The 25,433-nt window shown below is 42.2% G+C and overlaps 1 protein-coding gene across 1 annotated transcript in view; it reads right to left on the bottom strand.

Annotated features, from left to right (window-relative positions):
* Positions 1-25,433, bottom strand: part of LOC116292320 (glutathione hydrolase 1 proenzyme) — a 50,970-nt gene that overhangs the window by 2,548 nt on the left and 22,989 nt on the right. The window contains exons 2-7 of the mRNA XM_089029231.1: positions 6,650-7,032; positions 4,556-4,748; positions 3,834-4,147; positions 2,333-2,475; positions 1,734-1,918; positions 344-584 (exon numbers count right to left, since the gene is read on the bottom strand). Coding sequence (XP_088885357.1) covers positions 344-584; positions 1,734-1,918; positions 2,333-2,475; positions 3,834-4,147; positions 4,556-4,748; positions 6,650-7,032 — 1,459 coding nt within the window. The remainder of the gene's footprint in view (positions 1-343; positions 585-1,733; positions 1,919-2,332; positions 2,476-3,833; positions 4,148-4,555; positions 4,749-6,649; positions 7,033-25,433) is intronic.

The following is a 25,433-nucleotide window of genomic DNA, read 5'->3' as shown; positions in this document are numbered from 1 at the left end:
ACCATCAACACCACCATCATCATCATCATCATCATCACCATCACCATCATCATCATTACCATCATCATCACCACCATCATCATCATCATCATCATCACCATCATCATCACCATCATCATCACCATCATCATCATTACCATCATCATCACCATCATCATCACCATCATCATCATCATCATCACCATCACCATCACCATCACCATCACCATCACCATCACCATCACCATCACCATCACCATCATCACCATCACCATCATCAACATCACCATCATCCTAATCAACATCGTCGTCGTCATCATTACTATTGTCATAGAAGTAGTTGCATCGTGTATTATTCACTAACCAATGCCGTAGCAGTAAGGATCTTTTTCCCTCCAGAAGCACCAGCAATAAACTTCACATTTCCATCGTTATCTGTAATGATAACTGGAGTCATGGAAGAAAGAGGACGCTTGCCTGGCTCAGGAAAGTTCACTTCTGAAGGATAAATACCATTGATCTTCTTGTCCCCAGGATTATCAAAGTCGGCCATTCCGTCGTTGTAGATGATGCCTGTCCTTTTAGATCGAAACATACAGCCAAACCTGCATTGAAAACAAGTGTCCGAAATAACAGGGTGTCCGTATCAAGCAGGTTAGTGTCTGTAATCACAGGGTGTCCGTATTAAGCAGGTTAGTGTCTGTAATAACAGGGTGTCCGTATTAAGCAGGTCAGTGTCTGTAATAACAGGGTGACCGTATCAAGCAGGTTAGTGTCTGTAATAATAGGGTGTCCGTATCAAGCAGGTTAGTGTCTGTAATCACAGGGTGTCCGTATTAAGCAGGTTAGTGTCTGTTATAACAGACACTAACCTGACCGTATTAAGCAGATTCATGTAAGAGTAGATGCATATCACTGGGACAAGAACAAGTGTCCGTAATAACAGGGTGTCCGTATTAAGCAGGTTCATGTAAGAGTAGATGCATATCACTGGGACAAAAACAAGTGACCGTAAAAACAGGGTGCCCGTATTAAACAGGTTCATGTAAGAGTAGATGCATATCACTGGGACAAGAACAAGTGTCCGTAATAACAGGGTGTCCGTATTAAGCAGGTTCATGTAAGAGTAGATGCATATCACTGGGACAAAAACAAGTGTCCGTAATAACAGGGTGTCCGTATTAAGCAGGTTAATGTAAGAGTAGATGCATATCACTGGGACAAAAACAAGTGTCCGTAATAACAGGGTGTCCGTATTAAGCAGGTTCATGTAAGACTAGATGCATATCACTGGGACAAAAACAAGTGTCCGTAAAAATAGGGTGCCCGTATTAAGCAGGTTCATGTAAGGGTAGATGCATATCACTGGGACAAGAACAAGTGTCTGTAATGACAGGGTGTCCGTATCAAGCAGGTTCATGTAAGAGTGTATGCATATCACTGGGACAAAAACAAGTGACCGTAAAAATAGGGTGCCCGTATTAAGCAGGTTCATGTAAGAGTAGATGCATATCACTGGGACAAGAACAAGTGTCTGTAATGACAGGGTGTCCGTATCAAGCAGGTTCATGTAAGAGTGTATGCATATCACTGAGACAAACAAGTGTCCGTATTAGAAATGTGACTGTTTTAAGCGGGTGTCCTTTCGTCTGTAAATTAAAGCAAGGTTGATACGAAATTTTCCTGATTAAAAGGACTCAATGTATTTCATTCCCGGTAAGATGGTTGACTACAAAGGCTACATTGCTATTTACCTGTAATTGATGCTTGAGGTCAAAGACACAGCATCACCATTAGGTGCCAAAACCACCAAGTGAGAGGTTCCGTAATCAACTTTAGTGAAATACTCGGCGTAGTAAGAGACATTGTGTGTCGTATTATCCCATATTTTCTGCCGTAAAAAGTCGCCCGTTTTGGGGTCGAGTAGGTCTCTCACGACCTAAACATGTAACAAAAGGAAAATAAGCTGTAAAATGAGTGTGAGAAAGATACAATTCCTAGCACAAGCAAGGAGAGTTCTTTATTTTATATTTTAAAAGATAGAAAATGCGAAAATGTTGAGGAATTCCACTATTTCTTTCGCTTATATTGATAAAGCTTTCTCGAGTTTAAAATGTAGTGTGGGAAAGCTCAGATACAATTCCTAGCACAAGCAAGGAGGGTTCTTTATTTTATATTTTAAAGGAAAATGCTAAAGTATTGAGGAATTCCGCTATTTCTTTCGCTTATATTCATAGAGCCCCTGTGAATTTGGCGGGAATTTCTCGCGCTTAAACGAAGGTGTGCTCACCATTCTAGTCTCAGCCGTCATCGCAACGAGACTGAACCACAAAATATAGCTTAAGTTACGTACCTCTGAGACGTTGACAAAGTCCGGGTCTCCCAGTAAACTTCGATAGGCAGATGCAAACTTGAAGGCTTCTGCTATTCGATGGTATGCAAGGGACGAAGCGTTGTCGTTGACGTTGGAAATATCTTTTGCTGTCATTTTGTAACCTGATGGAAATAAGAAAAAGAAAATAAATCAATCAATAAATCGATGAATTTCAAGAAAAGGAGCATGCGAAGGACTCATAATATTAAAAAGAAAACCACACGTTGGCTTGAAATGAAGTTTATCTTCACTCCTCTCTAAGCTTCATATCTTCCGCCACCGTGTGATATAATAATAGCGGAGCTCCCGCGGGGAGCACCATACTTAAGAAAGAATGGTAAACCATCGAGCTGATTTTTCATGGCTTGACTGACGTCACTTCCGTCCGTTCGTCGGTGTACACAACACAGGAATCCCGCTGGATATCAAAGCAAAACTACTCGCAAATGCTACTCTCAAATACACCGAAAAATTCGCTTTAGGACAAGTTATAGACCAAAAACAATTTAAAAAAACTTTCATGTGGTCAAAGATGGATCAAGAAGTGTTCTTCAAGAATACAGGTGTGTGTTTTTTAGCAAGCAATGAATCGTATATATATATTTTTTTTGACCAGCATTTTTCTCGACGAATCGAGAAATCAAAGACTTTCTCTCAAAACTTTTTATATTTCTTTCGATAAGCTTAATTTATTTTAATGCTGGAGTAAATATAACATGAAGAGCATATTACAACAAATATTCCTCCTTTATTTAGCTTCGTAAATCTTTAACAATTCGGTTGTTTTTAACCAACTATCGTATGTTTTTCGTTCAATAAAAATGCAGCTTTGTTCGCCTCCTATCGCGGGGTCCCATCGGCAAAACAAAGAAGACTTTCATTCAATAATTTTATATCTTTCTACAGATAATTTATTTAATTATTGAATGAAATATAAATTTACACCAAATATTCAACCGTTTATTAAGCTGTTCGAGCAAGTATGATTATAAGAATGAGCTTAAATTTGTGTTGTCGAAGAATCTTCCAAGAACAAAACTAGCCCCTGGGGGTGGTGGTGAGTTGTGTACAAAATTCCAAAGTGGGAGAGCATACTCGCGGAAAAAAAAAAGAAAAAACAATGTGGTGCATTTCGCTTTCACTGCATGGTTTTTATTATGGGAGAAATTATCTTCATCTCGAATAAAAAATAGTTGAAGATTTTTTCCCCGATCTTATTTTTACCTTTCAGTTTCATTCAAATTGTTCTCCCTGTGACTTCCGTATCGGGAGCTCCGCTTTTAGGCAGTGCCTAAATATGTATATTATTTAATATTTATAAAGCGCGACTTTAGCATGTGAATATGATGAATCGAAGGTATACAATTTATCGGAGATAATTTTCAAATGCCTTTCATAACAAAAATATCTTTCCAAAAGAAGACTCTACTCTTTAGTTATTCAAGAGAGTTTTTAGGCAAATATATAACCAAGCACTGACCTTTCAAGATGTTTAAAATAAGGTTTATCAATGGTCCACTTGTGGGTGGTGGAGTTGTGTGTAAAACATGGCCATTGTCAAGTCTACGGGAGAATCCATTTACAATCTCAGTCGAGTAGTTTCTAAGATCTTCCATTTGGAGCAAGCCCTTTGGCTCCACATCTTTCATATCATCAATGATGTCCCTAGCCAGGGGTCCATTATAAAGACTATGTGGATTGTCACGTATCTGTTCAAGTGTCTTTGCGTACTTTTCATTTGTAATTGTAGTTCCTTCTCGAAGCAACCTTCCTTCCTTGTCAAATAACAGCTCTCTGTCAGAGAAAATGTTCCATTCAAAGCACAGAACATTTCAGTGATATTAGAGGGAGACTCGCTTCTCCCCTCGAGGGTCTCATGGAATAGACATGGAATCAGAACCAAACAAGCTAAATTCAAACTTTATGTTGTGAGTTAGCAGTGCCTTGGCTTAGATCAGCCCAGAGGTTGTTTTAGGGTTTGATCTGTGAGTTAGCTTTGCCCTGACTTAGATCAGCCCAGAGGTTGTTTCAGGGTTGTATCTGCGAGTTAGCCATGCCCTGACTTAGATCAGCCCAGAGGTTGTTTCAGGGTTTAATCTGTGAGTTAGCCATGCCCTGACTTAGATCAGCCCAGAGGTTGTTTCAGGGTTTCATAATTGTTAATTGAGATATTTTTCTTCGAAAATAATATTTCAAACGTACTTTAGGCCAGGGTCTTCTTTCAATTTATCCTCTTGTTTATGTGCAGCTTCATAAACTGGTATCCCAATCGTAAATCCGTTTCTAGCGATATCAATTGCTGGTTGAACGAGTCTGTACCATCGTAATTTTCCATATTGCTGCCAAGCATCATAGTAGCCCATCACTTCACCAGGCACAGCAATGGCTCGTCCCCCTATGCAGAACAAATATGGGTGAACATCAGAGTCCTAACCAGGGGGGAGCCCCCATAAAATCCAAGGTCCACTCATCTATCTCCATTTGGTTTAATTTCGCTTTTTTGGGTTCTGTTTTTTTTTGGTGAGGGGGGATTCTTTTATATATATATATATTTTTTTATCTTTTGGTCCTACAAATCATTGTGATATAAAAGTTTGTAAGAGGTAAAGTAAAATACAGGAATACGATGAAAACGTGGTCATGAAGAAGAAAAAAAGTCAATCTAAGATTCCCTACTAAGGCTGCAAAAACGGCAAAAGATAAAACGGCAAAAAAGAATTAGAAAAATGCAAAGAAGGAAAGATAGATCCACTTACAATGATCCGAGTGAATTGTTCCAATTCTATTTCATCTTTTAAAAGGTAACGGTTCCGAGCGTGCGTTCCGAGTATATGTACTTCCTGATATGTTGCCGTAATTCGTTGGTATGTCCTAAAGGAGGATGTTTACCTAGCATGCTATGCGCGCCTCGACCAACTGTATTATCACGCTGAAAAGTCACGTGATCTACTCATTTTTGCTTTGATCGCAATGCAGAAACATCGACTATGGACTCGACTTTGAAGATTATAGAGGAAAATCGTGAGCCCTTTTCTACTTCAGATCTTTTCTTTCTCTACTGTATTATCCACAAAAAGGATCAATTAGACTGAATTTGCTGGTATTACGTGTTTTAAATTTGTGACAGTTATCAACCATCTTCCCAGGTATTTTCACATTGAAGAAAGAAGATTTGCATCGTTTTGAACAATGACAGTCTCGATTTTCCGGAAGAAAATCGCTAGTGAATAAAGCTTTATCTATCAGCTGTTGTTCGAGGTAATATACAAAAGCCATGTATTAAGTTTGTTGTTGTTTATCTACCCTTGAGAAAAATATACAATCTACTTTCTTCGATTGAGTATTTTCTTCGAATGTCTTGCCTTTGCATTTGAACTTTTAAGCTTTTTCTAAATTTGAGTTTTTAAAGAAAATTACACTATCTGCACTATGGAATACTATAGGTTTGGCTTTCTTGAGTTGAATAAAATTAGTTCCTAGTGGTTTGACTATTTATTCGTTTATAGTTTGTTAGATTAAGGAAATTCTTGAATTGTTTATCGGGCTTGTGACACGTATTGTGAATAAAAGTAAGCTTAAAGCTTAACTCTTTTTCCTCTTTAATAAAACTACCTTCGATTGACTTTTTTGAATTTCAAAATCAAGATTATCAGAATTGTATAAGATACTCAAAACTACAGTTTTTGGTAATCTAGCAGGTCACGTCAAATCAATCACGTAAGACAAGATGAAGTGAAACACATGGCGAATTTTAGTTGAAATTGTAATGGCCATATCTCACTCTGCAAGCGTGGAGACTTAAGGAGACTTAAGGGATATAGCATAGTATGAAGGCTATACTTTGTGTAGGTGTGTCCTTTTTTAAATTTTATTAAACTTATTCCCACATAATTCAAAGCCTACAAACACTTCGCTTGTCAAAAAATTTTTTATCTTTTTCTATCCATTCATTGATACGGCATATTTTGATTTTTCCTGTGGCAAAAATTACAAAATTACCGAACTAGGTCCCAGAGAAATGTCCAGACTTTCTATTGTTTGTCAGTATGGATGCAGAAAATATTTAATAAGCAAACGGCTGCTGTTTTTGTTTGGCGAAATAATCGAGGAAAATCGTCGTCGAGAGAAAATTTTTCAAACAAACGCTGAAGACAGATGAATAATGAGTACGGCGCGCAAGGAATGCTAGTGAAACATCCTCCTTTGTATGTCCTCTTATACAAGCTGTATACCACTGCTCTCGACCAAGCAGAAAGCGAGAAAATTTACATTTTTGGTAAAAAGCTGTGTACTCACCAAACTTGGAATGGTCCGCATTATTTTTAAACATATTTCTGGTTGAGGCACCTGGCGCTTTTTCTCTAAAGTTGATCATTCGTGTTTCCCTGGTGTTTCGTTTATAGACGAGCATAAATCCACTTCCTGCTATGCCAGTGGAATGCATATTGATCACCCCAACACACAACATTGAAGCGATAGCAGCGTCAACGGCCGAACCTCCATCTATAAGTATATTCGCCCCAACTTTAGAGCAGTCTTCTGAATCTGTTGCTACTGCACCATTGGAATATGGTCCTCCGGATGTGTGTATTCTTGGATAATCATTCGGGAAGATAATTTTGACCATTATTACATAAACGACGATGCCAAAAATCACACAACCTATCGTGATGGCAATACTAAAAAAACGAAAGAAATAATAATGAAAGAAGACTTAAAACGACGTATTATCATAATAACGCATTATTAAATTAACGTAAGTATTTTAAAATAGATCTTCTTCCAATTATACTTGACTCCGGGTGGATTATCCATCTGCTAACATCTTAGTGAGCGAGTGAGCGAGCGAGTGACACATTTGCATATTCAGACCCCTCACAATAACTTCTTTCTACGCTTCGTACCCATTATTACATTTTTTGTTCTAATTTACATTATTTTATGTTTAAACAGATTGAGGAGTACCAGCTTCCAAAAATAACTAGAAAGCTAAAAATGCTTGGAAGTTGGTAAGTTAAAAAGGAGATCCCAGTCAAACCACAGTCAGAGTTTAAGCATACATCTCCTATTGTTAACTTGTGGGCAACAATTTGTCCCAAAGAAAACAAAATCAAACAAAAACCAAAATTAAGGAGGCTGTGGGTAGTTTTGGTCTGGCACACCTTGCCGCTTTCAAACGGCTACAACTTCGTCTTGAAGAACTCGATCTGCAAGCGCTTTTCACACAATGTCAAGAAAGGATTAAAGGTTTCAAAAATGATGAATTAGTTTAAAGCGGGCTTTTCGTTATGACGTAACGGTGACATCATAGAAATCGTTTACCGCTTATTTTCTCGAAAACTAGACCTAAACTTTCAAAGCGTCTTGCACCAGTCGATATTATTCATCAAGGCACCCAACATGTAGTCTCCCTCGCATCCGTTTTTAGTGTCGGTCGTGGGAAAAAAATGTATGAGAGCGTTTTCCAAATATTACGCGATGAATATTTTCATGGACTTTTACTATTACTTCCAGCGTGTCAACTTTTTCGCTTGGCTTGGCGAGATGAGACTGTGCATGGTGCGAAAGAATTTGATGTTATGATCATTAGCAAACAATAGAATTCCCAGAGCATCAAATCGTTGGGAAACGATCAATGTTTTCTGTATTTCTCGTTCGCTTTAGATCGCTTCAAATGAGTTCAATAGTCTTGCAATTTTGTGTAATATTAGCTTAAGTTCTAATTTGTATCCTGACGTAGTTTTGAGACTTATAGTACACTAAACAAAATTACTCGACTCTGATTGGTCGAGAGGAGTACAATTATAGCGTTAATTGTACTCCGTAGGAGTACCGAATTATATCGCTATGGCAACACGGCCAAAACAATGTCAAAACAATTATTTTCTATCATTTTTTACTTAAAAAAACATAAATAAAATTTTAAAGCCGTAAGAACTAATCTTTTTTATGCATTTCAGTTGCGCGATGGACTGAAAATCGGCCGCCAAATAGACAAAGATGAACGGCGTCGCTTCGCATTTTTTACTGAAATTTTGTTGAGTGAACTATAAACAAAAAATCGCACGATCTTCTCGTACGATTTGGAAATTAATAGACATTCGTAATGTTTTGAAAGTTCTTTAATTGTACTCGCCTAAAGTGTCGTGCAATTACAAGAACTATGAAAACATTACTCGTGTCTATTAATTTCCAAATCGTACTCGAGATCATGCGATTTCCTATACAAATTATCAACGAATTTTAGAATAATGGAAGATCTAGTAAGATTGACTAGAAAACTGCAATGAAAAGTGCGCATTAAATGTTTTCCCCGTCTTCTGCACTATACGTTTTCACAAAATCGCATAAGTCGATTACCTTCAAAATGTTCCTTTTAAGACTAGATATAGAGTAAAACATACATACATACATACATAAACTTTATTTAACCTCGAATTTCAGAGTAGCTTACAAAGCTAATATCTTCGAGAGAAAAAAAAAGGGAAAGAAAAAAAAAAAAAAAAAGAAAAGGGCTATTGAATAATGATTATAAAACTATTATATAATGGTAATTAATATTTACATATGTACACTATATACACTATTTTGCAGAATCAGTTCAATTTCAATGTTGATGAGTAGTTACTCGAAAGAGTCATACTTTAGTATATTACGACGGAAGTCCAAAAAGTTTGAGGTTCTAAAAGTATGCGGCAGTGCATTCCATAAAGTAGCAGCTAAATAAGAAAAAGAGTGAAGGCCATATGTAGTTGTTTTAGGTTTAGGGAGAGACAGAATGTAGTTACCGCGTAAATTATAGGAAGTAGACCGGAAAGTAAACATACTGTTTAGATATCCTGGGTAGTGAGAAAAAAATAGACTTTTGTACAATATGATTAAGAAATTCTGAAGGCGTCTAACTTGTAGAGATTTTAGGTTGACCTTCTCAAGTAATAAATCATATGAAGAATCATAATCTTGTAAAAGGAACCTTAATATTCGCTTGTTTAAAGCTTCCATTTTGCTGGCATTGCGCGCACCGCAAAAATGCCACACCGACGAGCAGTAATGAAAATGCGGCAAAATGAAAGCCTTATACAGCTTTATTAGAGTGTCCCTTGAGATAAGTTTTCTAAATCTTAACATAACATTAAACTGATTGTTGATCTTTTTGCAAATGGCGGAGATGTGATTGTCAAAGGAGAGCTTATTGTCTATATTCATTCCAAAAATGTCCAGAGAATCTTTCACAGGGAATGAGAATTTGTGGTCAGTTTTTCCCAAAATCAGCGCTTGGTGCTTGGTTTCGTTAACTTTCATTGCGTTCACCTTATACCATGTGTTTGCTTTAGCTACTTCACTACATAAACAGTGTTCAAGTTCTGCTGGATCAGTGCCTGAACAGTATACTTGATGATCGTCCGCATATGCATTTAACTTGGCTTCTGTGACGTGGAAAAACAAATCGTTTATGAATATGTTGAATAGCATTGGTCCTAAGACGCTACCCTGAGGAACTCCACGGCCAACGCCCTCCCAGCTAGAGAAAGTGTCTCCTATCTTCACCCTCTGCTGTCTCCCAGTGAGATAGTCTTTCAGAAGCGCACAACTTCTCTCACCAACACCATACGCTTTTAGTTTAGTCAACAATAAATCATGCTGGATAACGTCAAACGCTTTAGATAGGTCCATCGACATCACCGCAACTAGCTCCCCCTTATCGCGCATTGCCCTCCAATCTTCTGTCAAGCGTAACAAAGCTGTTTCGCAGCTATATAGCTTTCTATAAGAGCTTATTAGGTCAGACAAGATCGCGCGATAAAAGTCCTGCATCTGTACCGCCAACAGCCTTTCATACACATTATTGAGCACGACAAGGACTGTGACGGGTCTGTAGTTGACCTTCATAAACTCGTCGTCCTTTTTATACAATGGTGTCACCTGTCCTTTCTTCCAACCACTCGGATAAACACCTTGGTCAATCGACGAATTCAAAATGCTTGCAATAGGTTTAGCTATCACAGCCGCCGAATCCTTTACAAGTCTAGGTGTCATCATGTCATAGCCACACGATTTACGACAATTGATCTCTAATAGCAGCTTCTCGACTTGCACTTGATTTGTGCGCTGGAATTCAAAACTCGTGTTGCTATTATGTTGTTGGATCGCTATAATGCTTGGATGGATGACGAAATTCTTTCCGTACTCCTCTTCAGTCACCGCCCCCACGCTCTCTGTGATCTTAATAAAATGTTCATTTAAAAGTTCAGCAATTTCACGCTTTTCACTTATGACTTTGTTGTTCTCCTCTAGGATTATGTCATTTGCTTGTTTCGCTTTAGTGCATAGGAAAGGCCGATACGTATTCCAGAACTCCCTTGGGTTTTCCGGTTCCGTAGATTTTTTCGCAAAATGTTCTTTAATAGCCTTCCGTCTTAACGATGTGCATTTATTTCGCTGAATTTTGTATTGATCGTAATTCGCGTCTGTGCGGTCCTTGCTGAACTTTTTCCAGAGCTTGTTTCTATGCCTTATAGCCTTGCGCCACTGCTCTGTCATGTAAGGAACCTGGTTTCCCCTGATAACTGTTTGTTTAAGAGGTGCGTGCTCATCTAAAATACCAGTGTAAAGTTGTTCAAAGGCGTAAAGTTTATCATCCGCATCGTCAAAAACATCTACTATAGAAAATGGTACCGTTTGCAAATCTTGCATAAATTTTTCTTGATTAAAGTTCTTGAGACTTCGAAAACATATTTTTCGAGAGCGCGATCTTGGAGCCGTTGCCCGTAAAATGGTGTATACTAAAGAATGATCGCTTATTTGCGTATCAACTACATCTGATGTCAGAGCCTTTTTCTTGGAATTTGTCAAGATCAAATCTAGCAGCGTTTCGGATGTGTGTGTCTTACGAGTTGCCATTGTGATTAGACAGTCAAGATCAAAAATATCCATTAGATCCAGAAGACAACGTCCTTCTCGAGGGGGTTTGTCGGGATCTAAGAGGTCCGCATTGAAATCCCCGGCGTAAAATACAGTATCGCTTAGTGCAGAAACAGCTTCAAAGAGAAGTGTAAGCTCCTCCGTCCATTGTGTTTTGGGAAACGAAGGAGGTCTATAAATGCCAACGACAACAAGCCAAGTTTTGCCCAGTTTAATCTTGAGTACAATTGATTCGGTTTTAAACCGAGACCAACGTTCCGGAGATAGACCACTGAGTTGCTGGACCCTCACAAAGTAGATATCACTTCTCACGTAAATCATGAGTCCTCCTCCGCCGGCCTTTCTATCGTTTCGACACAAACGATAACCGTCGATTTGAAACTGACTATCAGGAAAACTCTCATCAATCTTGGTCTCAGAAATCACAAGGATATCAAGCTTGCCAGAGAGCAGCCAGGTCTTTACTTCATGGAACTTGAAACCGCCAATGCTGTTTGCATTTACGTGTCCGATCTTGAGATTCTTTCGGTATTTTTTTGCTATTTCGTCAAATTCGTCCCAGACTGAGTTTGCGTCTTCTGCCCCGGAATCAGAGCCCAGAATCGAACTGTTGCTAGAATTTAGGCTTGCGTCGGCGAAAGGAAGTTGGTGTAATAACTCAAGGCAGGATTTACAGGTGCGCGAAAAGTCCTCGGTAGATTTCATAGACCGATATTCCTTTGGAAGGACTCCTCCACATTTAATGTGAGTCCACAAGGAGCAACCATCGCACCGAGTTGCCCGATGATTTCGAGCTACTACCCGTTCACATTCCGTACAAATCCTTCTAGTTGACTGAGGCCCTGGGTTTGTGCTTACATCGCCACAGAGTCGAAGGTACTCGTAGTTAAAAGTTGCCGACCAGTTACTGTAGTAAGATGCCCTCGACTTCGCATATCTTGTTCGGCCCTTCGTTGTGAAAAATTTGCTTGAAATACTTCCTGAGATCCATACACTGCTTCTGGTCTGTCCAAGAAAACATTCTCCCGTATTTACATAGACAGTACGTTGGTTTTCAAGTACCAGTAAACTCGATAAAACGTAAAAATATCCTAAGAGTGGGAGCACTCCCAAAACGTGACCGGTCGCCATGACAGATACACGTCCTAAATTTTAAACTAAATGAGCAATGACTTTTGTGAATATATAGCTCTGAAATATTAATTTCGGCCGTATCAAATCCATTGTTTAGTTTATGCACTATATTTAAAGAATCTCAAATATCTCATAATTAGCTAGAAAAATTTTTTCAAAAATCCCTACAAAGGGAGGCATCTAGTATATAATTGTGTGGTAGGAAGCATTTTAGTGTTGAACGCTCTTCGAGGCTAAAATTGTTCTCTAAACGAAAACAAATATTTCATCATAATCACGTGTTATGACGTCCGATCTCATTAAAAACTGCGTCAAACATTAATTCAATCTTTATGTGACTTATGTGCAAAAAAGATTTGCAATCGGATAAAACACGTTTATGCACCAGCGTTCCAAACGTGGAAGGTAGCGGTCAAGCGTGAGGGGGTCCATCCACCTTAATATTTTTATTCTTTTTGAGGTAACTAATTAGCATATGTAAACACAGACCTCCGATTTTTCCTCGTCAGAAATATTTCCCGTTCCCCAATGAGCTTGAAATCCAGTCTAAAAGGCGAATATTCGAATTTGTTACAGATGGTTTATTTTTTACGCGTGCTCTGTTCAAAGTTTGGCAATTTTCACTCCTCTTGAGCATCTCTTGCTTGGGCTTCGGTCGAACCTCTTCTGTGGCCGTTTTCTCAGAAATGAAATAATATTTTCGAAAACCAACTACCCAGGGGTCCATATCTAATGATGACCTAAGATGAGAATATGTAGACCGCATGGCACTAATGAAATACATGAAGATATAGAAATATAGATAAGTTATAGTGCTTGTGAACGAGGTTATTCGATTATGGGAATCGATTCCCAGCGAGGTCGGAAATTAATTTTTCCGAATTTAATTCCAAGGGTCTTTCGCCCGGAATAACCTCATTCCCAAGCACTATAACTTATCTATATTTCTATACAGTGGAACCCCGCTCTAAGGACACCCGCTTAATAAGGACACCTCGCTATTAAGGACAGGTTTCAAAGTCCCAACGAAAGCTCCATACATTTTCTGTTAAATTAACCCGCTTTATAAGGACACCCGTTAATAAGTACAAAGAACACATTTCTAGGACCTGAATGACAGTTTCCATACAAAATCAACCCCGCATTAAGGACACTTGAAATTTGAAGACGTCTTTACTGTATTTGTTTATTGATATAATGAGCTTAATACGGATTATATTGTCAGTTTTTTCATATCAACGGACCACACACTGGTCATTGCAGTATAGTTTCCTATTACAGCATAATGAAATAGACAAAGCTCGCAATACCATTGCATTGTTATTTTCCAGAACTCAACTCAAAATGAAATTGTACAATACAGTGCTGTAAATACGAATGTAGTTCTTGTACAGTAATGCACATTTTGTTCTAGTTTAGGCTGTTATATTGAACACTGTAGTTCAAGCTTTACAGTGCAGTAAAAATAAATGGTTAAAAGTTTTCAGCTGTTTTTTTGACACCTCGGTTAATAGGGACACCCCGTTAATAAGGAGAGTTTTGTCCGTCCCAACGGTGTCCTTATTAACGGGGTTCCACTGTATCTTAATAATGGCCTATCTAACTTCAAGAGAAGAGCAAATTTGATTTTTTGACCCTTGCCACCATTTGTTTGATTCTTGTTGACATTGCCTTTCGTAAGTGTTTGAATTAAGGACTGCAGGATTGAGTTAAATTATTGCATATTCGAAGCAAAAGACTGAAACAGAAGAGCTTCATGTTTGAATTTTACCACGAAAAACGCGACCTAAAAAATAACTTAATAACCCTGATAATCCAAAGAATGTAACTCGTTTCTAATTTAATTGTATAAACTGAAGGTACATAAACATGCCTTGGTTGCTAACGTCCTGCTCAGTAACGCTTATGTTTTTTTGTTTTCAAAGTCTTCCTGGAATCCGGTTCCGAACCCATATTTTTTGGCTCAGATCGAATTAACACGAGAAGGGAATCACGATACAACTTCCGATGAACTTGCGATTTGAAGGCGCAAATGCGGGTTATATTGAAGGCGTTGGAATAAAACATATCAGCAATAGCAGCAGGTAGGGGGACTCGCGAAATCCGAGTTACTAAACATTGAATTTCACGGGTATTACCTGCGTCAAAGGCCCCTCTAAATGTGTGCGTCCGCATCGGGAATTACCCACGCGATAATTCCTACCTGCTGCTGTGTTAAGGGTCGCAAACGAGGGTTAAAATATTTCTTAGATATAGATGGACGCTATCAGGAGCATTAGGAACAAAACTGTGCGCAGGCTGAGGACTCAGGTGTTGGATCATTTGGATGCTGACTTCGCCTTCACGACTTTTATGGAGGGAGATACGGACGAGACCATGGATGAAGAAAGGGCTGAAAAAATAATCGACTTAATGCCAGAAGGTAATTACCGTCTTGAATTGACGTTCATAAAGTATTTAGATGGCGATTGGGTAATAGAAAGGGGTCGTAATCCTATCCGGGCGTCAGGTAAGCAGAACCTGTTTGTATTAAACAAGGATACGAGACCTGGTGCGATGGTGGGTATAGACGCGTTATTCTACGAAGTTGCTTATCCTGTTACTGTAGTTATCTACGGCGCGTATGAGATTGAAGAGCCAGACGTTAGGAAACTCAGGCCGATGAGACATCCTGGCAACTGCGTGGGTAAGTTGGTGAGGGAGTTCTTTGAGGATTCCTCTCGTGGTGGTAAGTTAACTCTGAAAAGAAGAGAAGCCATCAGAAAATGGGAAGACGTCACACGCAGGGCCGGAGCAACCATAGACAACATTAAGAAATTAGAAACTGCCCTAGAAAGACGAATACACGTGAAAGACATAACAGACGGGTACATTTACCCAGGAACTCACAAATATGGAGGCAGAGGCGCTCCTATTATTATCTACCAACACAACGGACACGCTTGGAGAGAACTTCGGTTCCCCAAGAAGAAGGAGACAAAGGTCTACAAGGCCTCGCCATTGGCAGAGTTAATACATGAAAATTGCATTTGGCTGATGGATCCCGAAGGAAGCCAGTTTATGACGCAAGATGGTACTCTTTACCGCCCCGAAATCGAACATTTGCGCATCCAGAGCGCCTGCGAAACCCTTGGGAAAGACTTCTCAGACGAGGTCCTTAGCTCCCGCAGCTTAGACTTCTTAGCTGCCAAGAAGAGAAACGGCTGGAAACCTACCCCAAAAGAGTTCAAAGATATCTCCAAAGCGTGCGTAGAACACGGTCATGGAGGTCTTTGGAATATGGAGTACGACGAAGACGAATACGTCTCCTTAGACATGAAGCATTGCTATCCTGCGTCATTTAAAGGTCTTGGCGATTGTAAGGAATATTACGACCGCTACGGACACCCAGACTCGCAGTTCTTTCGCGTGTCTTTAGATGGCAGCTACGACGCGCCAGCAACAGGGTTCATCAGATTAACGTCTTGGAAGTTGGCTAAAGACTTGCATCCCATAATTTACGCTTGGTATGGCAAGCATTTACAGGAGAAAGAATGGATACCCATACCGCTGCTAAAATTCCTCGAAGAACGTAAGCTACTCACCTACACCGCGCATGAAGCCATACTTTGCAATAGCGCCTACACGAAGTGGTTGCCAGAACACAACCCCACCGCCCGAATTGTCATAGGAAAGTTCACGCAAGGTGCTAAGGAGGGTGAAAAATATATGCAGCGACGCCTAATAACGGACGAAGGCGAACTAAGCTTCCTCATCAAGCGCGCCCACGACCAAGGAACGATGGTGTCCGTGGAGAAATGGGATTATTTCATAGAAGCCGAGCAGAGAGAACGTAAGTGGAATGCTTTGTGTTACTACCAAGATCATCGACCGCAATATTACCATCTCCGCGCCAGCATGCTTGCCTACGCGCATATCAACCTTCTCGCAATGCTCCTGCGGTTTGACAAAGAAGATATCCCCCGCGTAGCCACGGATTCCTTATACGTAAAGCCTAGCGTGTTGGAAAAGATGAAGGAATTCTACACAAAAGACGAGTTGGCGGAAAGTGGACAATGGCGCGTCAAAGACGAAGAGATCAAAGCTTGGAGAGGCCGCGTAGAATATCACGGCGAGCACACCCAGGGCACCGTAACGCCTACCAAAGAGCCTCTACCTTCAGTTGCCGACCCCATTTCCTACCAACGCTTCTCTTACCTCTATGGTACCGGCGGCAGTGGTAAGACGACGCGTGTGTTAGAACTCTTTCCGGCCTTAAAAGTGCTAACGCCAACGCATCGTTTGGAAAGAGAACTCTGCGAAATGGGCCACGACGCGCAGACCTACCACAGCTTCTTCCGTTGGAATGGACAAAAATGGGTACCAGAGGCCATCCACGACATACCTCCGGTGATACTTTGGGATGAAATTTGTACTGTGCCCTTAGAAATCCTCAAAGAGTTCATGGAATTTCTCCGTGGGAAATGTCAAGTAATATTCACCGGAGATCCCTGCCAGCCTCCTCCAATATCCGGAGAAATGCCCCACGAATGGCTAAAGGGGTTCGTAGACCATGCGGAGGAAATTAACACCGACTACCGCAGTAAGGATCAAGTAAGAAACCTGAAAGCGGAATTAAGGGGCCTTAGTGATGCCGAGCAATGCAAGACACTGCGCAAACGCGTACGAGCGAAGAAATACGAGGACTTCCTTTACACATGGCATCCAAAGGATCTGGTGCTGAGCAGCAAACGCGCAGCACAGTCTCGCATACAAAAGGATTTGCTAAATATACACCGAGAGCGCTTCCCTACGCATCCCGTACCTGTTTGCTACAAACCCCACGACACCCGCATGCAAAAAAGAGACGTCTGGGTACCTGGTACCGACATCCAACTGCAGAACGCAGTAACGCACGATAAAGCCTGGGTACCCATAGAAAAGGTGGAAAAAATAACCTCCCATCCAGACTGGCGCTTGGGCTATTGCATGACAGTCCACAGCGCGCAAGGGCTTACCATAAAAGAAACCTTATGGATCATAGACCAGCGGCTGTGTTGGAGCAACCTTATCTACACCGCCGTAAGCCGCGTAGAATATGCCAAACAGTTAAAAAGAGCCTGGGGGCCGCAACTGCGTTACGACCGCACCCCAGAAGACATAGCAAAGGAGAACATTGCCAAGAAACTCCTTCGCTACAAAAGACACGACGAAGAGAAGGGTCATGTCTTTGACTTATGCGTGGACGACGTCTATAAGAAAGGGGCAAGGTGTACCAAATGTAACATACCTCTACTATGGAGGTTTGACCCAAATGACGATCAGCAGTTCTCCGTGGATCGTATCAACAACAAGCGCGGGCATTGCAGAGGTAACGTAAGACTGACATGCCTAGAGTGTAATCGGGCGCGTGGAGCAGCACTACTCTGAGTCTTTGGGGACTATGAGCAGCTCTTCCTTGACAAATCCACGACTTGGGCCATCTAGGTAATACAACACGGGTTGCCCTTCCTTGGTGACGGACTTAATCTTACGAAATCTTATACGTTTTCAGGGACCAGTTAGGATCCGTGGCTCTCTTACTGCCACCTTCGAGCTCCCCCGGCTGATAGAGGTATCTGACCACTATGTTGCGCGGGAGCTTTTTTTCCTTTAGTCCGACCGCCCTTGAACTTCTGACGTAGGACTTGTGTTCCACGTGTTTCTTTTTCATAGCATCCTTGGGTTTCATTCCCGTAGCCCTGGCCGCCTCGTTGTTCAAAGCCGCGACGACCTGGGGGAGCCTCTGGGTCCATTCCCTGTTGCGTTTGGAGGGATCTTCCAGCTCTTTCCAATACTGGTACCCAAAGAGACGCTCGGCCAGGGTCTTATTGAATCTTTCGACGATGCTCTGACCCCTGTGGTACTCTGCCTCGGCTCTCCTAATTTTAGTGCTGTGGTCTTTCAGGGTCTTAGTAACCACGCCCATGAACTCTGTCCCCGCATCCACTTGCAGCAGCTTAGGCCATTTCAAAACGCGCTTATAAATCCTACCTAGGGCTTCTGCGACTTCCCCAGAATCCTTGCTGGTTATGGGTTCGGCGTCCTTATATCTGCTTGCGATATCAACTACGGTCAAAGCGTACCTATAGGTCTTTCTTCTCACCTTGTCGTGCGGTAAGAAAAGCAAGTCCGCCTGATGAACTTCATTGGGGGCATTTACGGTGAAGCTGGGCCTGGGAATGTACTTGGGCACGGGAAGATAGACCTGCCAGAGGGTTTGTTTTTTTAACCAATTCTTAGCCGTTTCTTCTGATACCCTGGCCGCGGTCGCGAGTTTCTTGATGGCCGACGCTCCTTTCCAATAGCCTTCAGGCCCATAGTAAATCCTTTTGAGTTTGTCCTCAGTTCGACCCATTATATGAATTCCAAAACAAGATTGATCTTACGTCCGTTAAAATCCACCGTCTATCCGTCCACTTTAATGGTGATGTTTATGCTTTCTACCAAATGAGACAAGTCATAGCTCAAAGAAATGGGAGTGTATTCTACTGGGTCAAATGGATTACCTTTGGGTAGAAACTTGGACATAAGAGAAGACTTTTCTCCATTGTTGTAACTATGGACCAAGTCGCAATAGACTTCGTAAGAGGATGCGACTTTCCATTTCACGGGTATGGCTGTGTCGGTAATTGTCTTGCCCGAGGCACATAATAAAGATCCCAATGGGTCAAACTTTCCAAAAGTTACTGAATAGTTTGGCATATTATGTTTGAGGGTCATTTCGTGCGGCAATCCCGTGGTGAGAGTATAACCGCGCTTGGCGAGCTCCTTAGCAAGGGTGATTGGCGTGTAATGTCCATCGGGCAGCATTTCACCTTGATATTTGTTAGGCGCCTTAAGTACGGTGACCAAGGCATTGACTAAATTATACCAAGAATTGTACAAAGAACAACTAACCAGCCTAACCTTATGGGCTTTGATGGGGGGATTCAGATAAGTGGTAAAGTCATTCTTGTCGCTTTCCAAAAAGACGATCATTATATTCTAAGCGCCAAAGGCGCCACTAGAGGCTAAGCGCAGCTTAGACTAAATACGCCAAAGCTACGCCTCCGGCCAGCCCTGCGACTCCTACAAAGACCAACTCATTGTCTTTTTGTTTCTTAGAAGGCTGGTAGTAATTCTTGAACTGTGGCTTTCTCAACCCCGTCGATGCCGCGGGGTGTGCTTGCGCATAGAGCTTAAAGGAGTAGTCTGTATTTTCGAAGTTCTTATCCGCCTGCATCTTGTCTTGGTAGTTCTTGTCCAACCAATCCCTGTAAGCTTGTCTTTTTTCATTCCAAGCCGCCACGTCTCGCTGATATTTCTCCAGCGCTAAGTCGTGTCTCTTCCTTTCAGCGGCCAATTCTCCGCTTTTGTCGCCCCTGACTAATCTATCCAAATACTGACCACCATAATTAGCTCCAGTGAATGCTAAAGCTGCAATGACTCCGCCTACGACCACGCTAGCCATTTATACATTAGGCAGGTACTTTTCCTTCCGTAGGTAATCCTTTACCATGATAGCCCCGCCTACGGCAGCGGTCATCTTAGCAAAGTTAGCGAAGCTCTTGCTTGGGTCTTCAGTAAAGTCTTCTTTGAGCACTTTCTTACCTACCCAACCAATACCCGCAACGATGGAAGTAATGATAGCTGCTTCTTCAACAGTTTTCAATAACGCGGTCGACATTATATTACAAAGCGAGAAGGTTATTCCATCACGGGTATTTTGCTTCGGGGCTCCTGCGTCACATGCACGGGTTCTAATTCTACCTTTGGCTTTGCTGCCTTCCATTGTAAGTAAAGGCTACCTGCTGCTATGATGACTCCTAACGCGCCAATGACGCACCCAGGATTAATAAGGGATTCCTCTTCTTTCTCTTCCACCTTTTCCTCTTTCTTTGCTTTGTTCTTCTTATTCATCTCTGCGAGCTTCTTTCCGGCAGCGACTCTGCCTGGAGATTTAGCCTTGGTAATCTTCTGCTCGGGTTCCTCCGCCTCCATTTATATCTAAGGACTTGAAGGACTTGATAAGTAACTTAATAGGACTTGACTAAGTACTTAAGGACGACTTGACTAAGTACTTGAGGCGACCTGGGTAATTCCTGAGGACGACTTGACTAAGTACTTGAGGCGACTTGATCAGGTACCTCAGCAAGTGCTGCCTGGAAGACCCTCTCGACTTCTCTGTCCTTCTTGAAGTCCTTCCAAGATGTCGTAAGTTCCTTCAAGTCGACGTGCTGAGCTATGTGAAGTGCCGCAGAGGCGACTGCCATTAACTTACCGCACTTCAAAGACAACCACCCACAGGTTATCTTAAGTTCTTGAGATATGACATAGTCCTCGCTTATGTCCTTCCGCAGTTGCTCTACGTCGTCTATGGGCAGTGCAAGTCCAAGGAGTTTGGTGGCAAGTCGGATAGCGGAGTCTGCGACGGCATCCGTGGTCTTACTTGCAAGGGCAGCCTCGTACCTCTTATGGAACTTCTTAACTTCCTCTTCCGACAGCTTATTAACTTGCTCATGGGTAAGTTCCTTGCCTATCATTTCTTTGCACTTCCCAGAAGACACCAGGATGTTGAGTTGTTCCTTAAGGTTGCTTTCATCTAGCTGCGTGGGGACTTCATCTAAGAGCTGCTCAATCTCCATATATGTTAATGGAATACGGAAACCTCAAAGAGAAGATCATTTTGGAATGTTGGTGCGTTTTTAAATGCCGCATGTATTCGTGTAACTGTTCCTTGGATATCTCACCGCCGTAGTCGCTTAAGATGGTTTCCAGATCAGACTTGCTCGGAGTATAAAATACGACAAGCGAACCTATGTTTTCCCTAAAAGGCTTAGAGACGCTGGTAAGCTGCTGCGAGAGCAACCAAACGCTAATGTTGTCATGTCTGCCGCTAAAGGCGAGTTTAACGAGCTCGGAAGTGCGTCTCTTTACGTCATCCCCACAGGCAATGTCATCCAGTATGAGGAGTGTCTGTGTATCCTTAGGGAATTGCTTGTGCCAAAACTTAAGATGTCCAGATAACTCGTTAGGGTCTAAGATATCTACAAAGAAGTCGTCGTCTTTCACTCCTATGCCCGTCCAGGTGCGGTTGTTCACGTAGGTGGGGCAAAGCAGCACGATATAGTCAAATCGGTATCTAAAGGGTCCTAATAGCTGCTCTACTACGAATTGGGTCTTTCCGCAGCCGGTGGGTCCTACTATCAGAGCGTTACAAGGAATATGGTTCGGATCCATTATATCCCTTCTTTCGAAGGGAACTAGAAGCAAATTTATTTGCTGGTATATATGGAAGGCCCAGTGGAAGCAGTCAAAGCAATGGTTAACGTCGTCAAAGAAAAGTCAGACCTGGAGAGGACGGTCGAAATGCAAAGGGAGGAGATAGACCGGCTGAATGAACGCGTAAAGGAGCTTTATGAGGAAAAGTGTGGTCTAAAGCGCGCAGAACGGTTTGGCGCGCTGATAACGATGGCAGGTTTGGCGAAAGAGTCCGTGAAGGACTTCACGAAATATCCTATGTAAATTGTGTGGACAAGTGTTTGAAAGTCATTTAAATGATGCCTTAGGATGTTGAGGATGAGGTTGTTATCTTGTTAAGTAGGGTACGAAACTCCTCAAAAAACCCCCGTAGGATGTTGAGGATAAAGTTGTTATCTTGTTAAGTAAGGCCGGAAACTATTCTGAGATGCCCATAGAATGTTGAGGAATGTGTTGTTATCTTGTTAAAGGATGTTAAATGGAGGCTAAAATATAGTTAAGTATATATGGACTGCTTGATGTGTAAGAGGGTGTTTAGCACCAAGCAAAGACTGCAATACCATGTTCGGCATGGAGTTTGCACAAAGAAGCCAATTAGTAAGGTTTGTAAGGATTGTAATAAGGAATTCAGCACCGTTCAAAAGATGCAGCAACACCAGGAAAGACGCGTATGTAGAAGCGCCTGTAAGGATTGTAATAAGGAATTCAGCACTCTTCAGGAAATGCAGCAACATCTGAAAAGAGGGGTTTGCTGTAGGACTAGGCAGTGTAGTTTCTGTGATAAGATACTTAGCAGCCGCCAACGTCTTCAGACACATAGAAAGAAGCATGAGGACACTTATCGATTCCTTTCTAGGACCTACGACATGGAAGGAGTAGATTGTTACCAGTGCGGTGATATTATGAGTCGTTGCGAACATAAAGAGGAATATCTAAGGAATAGAATAGACTGCCATAGGAAGATAATCCATGCCTTTCCTTTCTTTGAGCGCACCGAAGGAATTCCATGGACTAACAGAGAATATTGGAGGCAGGAGTGTGACCGCTGCGGATGCGTCAGAGAAGAGGAACACATCTCTAACTGCTTAACAAGATAACAACCTCATCCTTAACATTCTACGAGGGTTTCTGAGATAGTTTCAGACCCTACTTAACAAGATAACAACTACATCCTTAACATTCTGAGGGGGTTTCTGACAAGGAGATATGATAGCCTACGCAGCTGCATTGGAGGATTCCTAATCGCCCTTTCAATATATGGACTGTATTACATGTGAACCCCCTGCAGACTGCATCGTTAAAAAAGAGTCGCCGAGCGCTGCCGACGACCCTACTTTAAATGCGCCTAACTACATAGAGGCGAAGGAAGGACGCACTTTGCGACGTCAAACGCCCAGCGACCATCCTTCTTCCCATACGACCTCAGATGCGTAAACTCCTGCCCCTCTATCACGTATCGGACGCGATCCGGCGCCCACAGGCTGTACGTAACACCCTCATGCGCCAATAACAACCGTAGCCTGTCAATATCTTCAAAGGCTACATAATTTTTTATTTCATACGTAACGCCCTCCTTTAAGTCTCTCCAGTGTATCTGCCTTACAGCCTCAAACTCCATATATTCTATGAAACATTTTAAGATGCGTCTTTAAAGTGTCCGCGTTCTTAAAGCGCTTACAGCACCACCTACATGGTAAACGCATTCCTCGTGCATACTCCGTGATGGCTCTGCAGATGTCGTCGTAATCGTTGCTGATCATTACCTTATAACCATTTCTTTCGTATTCGTGTAACAGGCGGCGTTGATCCTCAGATAATACCCCATTGCCTTTAGGGGTCTTCAGCTCTACGCAGAAACCGCGGTATCGTACGTGTGCATTCAAGATAAGAAGGTCGGGCTGACCGCGTTGGTAGCCCTTCTGCCAGCACTTTATACGTTTGCCGTCCGAATCCTGCAGTTCGCCTAGACCAGGGGTCACGAGCATTTGGGGGTAGAATCTGCGAATGTAGTCAACCACCTTTTTATGCAGGTCGAATTCATTTTCGATCTTAAATACCAACTTGTTTGGACCGCCAAACCGCTTTTCTATTGCATATCGACCGTCCTTACGCAGCGCGGGTAGGACTCCCTCAAAGACCCAATCCTGAAATGCTTCTGCCTTTGGTAGCTTTGAGCTAAATATCAGCTGATACAACCCAGGTTCGGAAATAAACACGGAATGTGGGTGTATAGTACAAGCGTCGCGATTTACGACCCCTTTTAACTCAGACAGCCTTTTCTTGTACTTATCCGAAACGTGAGTAATTAAAGCATCTCTGGCATTGGAATATTCCAACGCAGCCGCCACCTCCTTTCCCCTGAAGTACAGTTCGTTGCCTTGCACTATGCATCGGAGTTTGGTTTCGTTGTTTTGAAATACGCGAAGCATATTATACGTAAGGAACATTTTTCGTTCGCGAAACTAGTAGGCGACGCTCTTTAGCTGATTCATTTCCACGCTCAGTTGCGCGTCAGACACCACGAAAACGTAGCAGTTTATCCTATCGTCGTCGCCCGCACTGTCGTTCTTGGTGCGCTTAATCGCCAAGGTGATGCCGTCTTGGCTATTTATTAGACGTAAACCCTGACCATGTAGGTCTTCGTCGTTGGTGGTGCGCATGTCAATCCACAGCGCGTACTTATCCTTAAAGAATTCCTCAGGACTTACCTGGTCGCCAAACTTACGCTTTGCCTCCCTGTAGATGTCTACGGGCTTCATTCCCTGGGGGTAGACCTTATCTGGAATGCCGTTGACACCTATTCCTACGTTAGTAATGTTGGGGTTATGAAAGGCCTCAGAGTCGCGCTTGCCGGCCTCGTAGGGTTTGGCAAACACCAGCATTAGCCCCGTGAGACTTCTTCGGGGGAGATTGATAGCTTGGTTAATAACCTCATCCGTCTTATCCAAGAAGCTAAACATCTTGTACATTGCCACGTGGTCGTATAGGAATGCCTTTCCGGCGCTGTATTCCATACCGGCGCTACGGGCCAGCTCTTCACTGCGCACGGTTTCGTACTGCAGCTCTAAGTTGGTAATAGAGTATGGAGTCGTTTTGGTAAGTGCAGTGCTTAGCCCACCAATGATGTTATTAGCATCTGCTAAGGTTACTTCAAACTGTAACTCGGATAACTGTCTTGGGTAATACACACCGTGATTCGTAACCACTTCGAAGTCCAGTGGTATGACATACTTACTACCATAGGCTGTCTTTATTCGCTTTGCGTCTGCCACTGCGGTTTCTCCGCTGCCGTCAGTAGGTTGCGTTTTCGTAGGTGTGCGGACCTTACGCAGAATGACACTACCAATTCCTCGTTCTATCCTTTGCGCGCGGTCAAAGGCTGTCAACCACAAGTCTTTGTACGTGGTATACAGATCGTACCTACTTAACTCCAGCAAGGATTCCCCTGCGAACTTTACGCGCATCTTAGAGACTAAGTTTCTACCCACGTTGTTAACGATAATTCTTTCGTCTGTGGGGTCAGACTGCACCGCTAGGTCGAACCTTAAAGCCAGGGTGCCGGGAACTAAGACTAGGTTATCCGTTAGACGGGGCACGCCCACGTACAAGGTTTCTCCTGGCTTCGCGCTGGATGGTGTGAACGTGGCCCGGCGAAAGGCGCGTTCTGCCTTCAATCCGCCAACCTGCTTGGGTAATATGTTGGGGTTTAACTTTGAGCTTATCATATATAATGGAAGTAGAAGGAACGGATTTTGGCCCCCTT

The sequence above is a fragment of the Actinia tenebrosa genome, unplaced genomic scaffold (genome assembly GCF_029948245.1).
Source record: "Actinia tenebrosa isolate PJP-AT-01 unplaced genomic scaffold, QUT_ActTen_1.0 PGA_scaffold13__45_contigs__length_12533684, whole genome shotgun sequence".
NCBI lineage: Eukaryota > Metazoa > Cnidaria > Anthozoa > Actiniaria > Actiniidae > Actinia > Actinia tenebrosa.
Note: the sequence above shows the minus strand (reverse complement) of the source record. Positions and strands in the feature narration are given on the sequence as shown.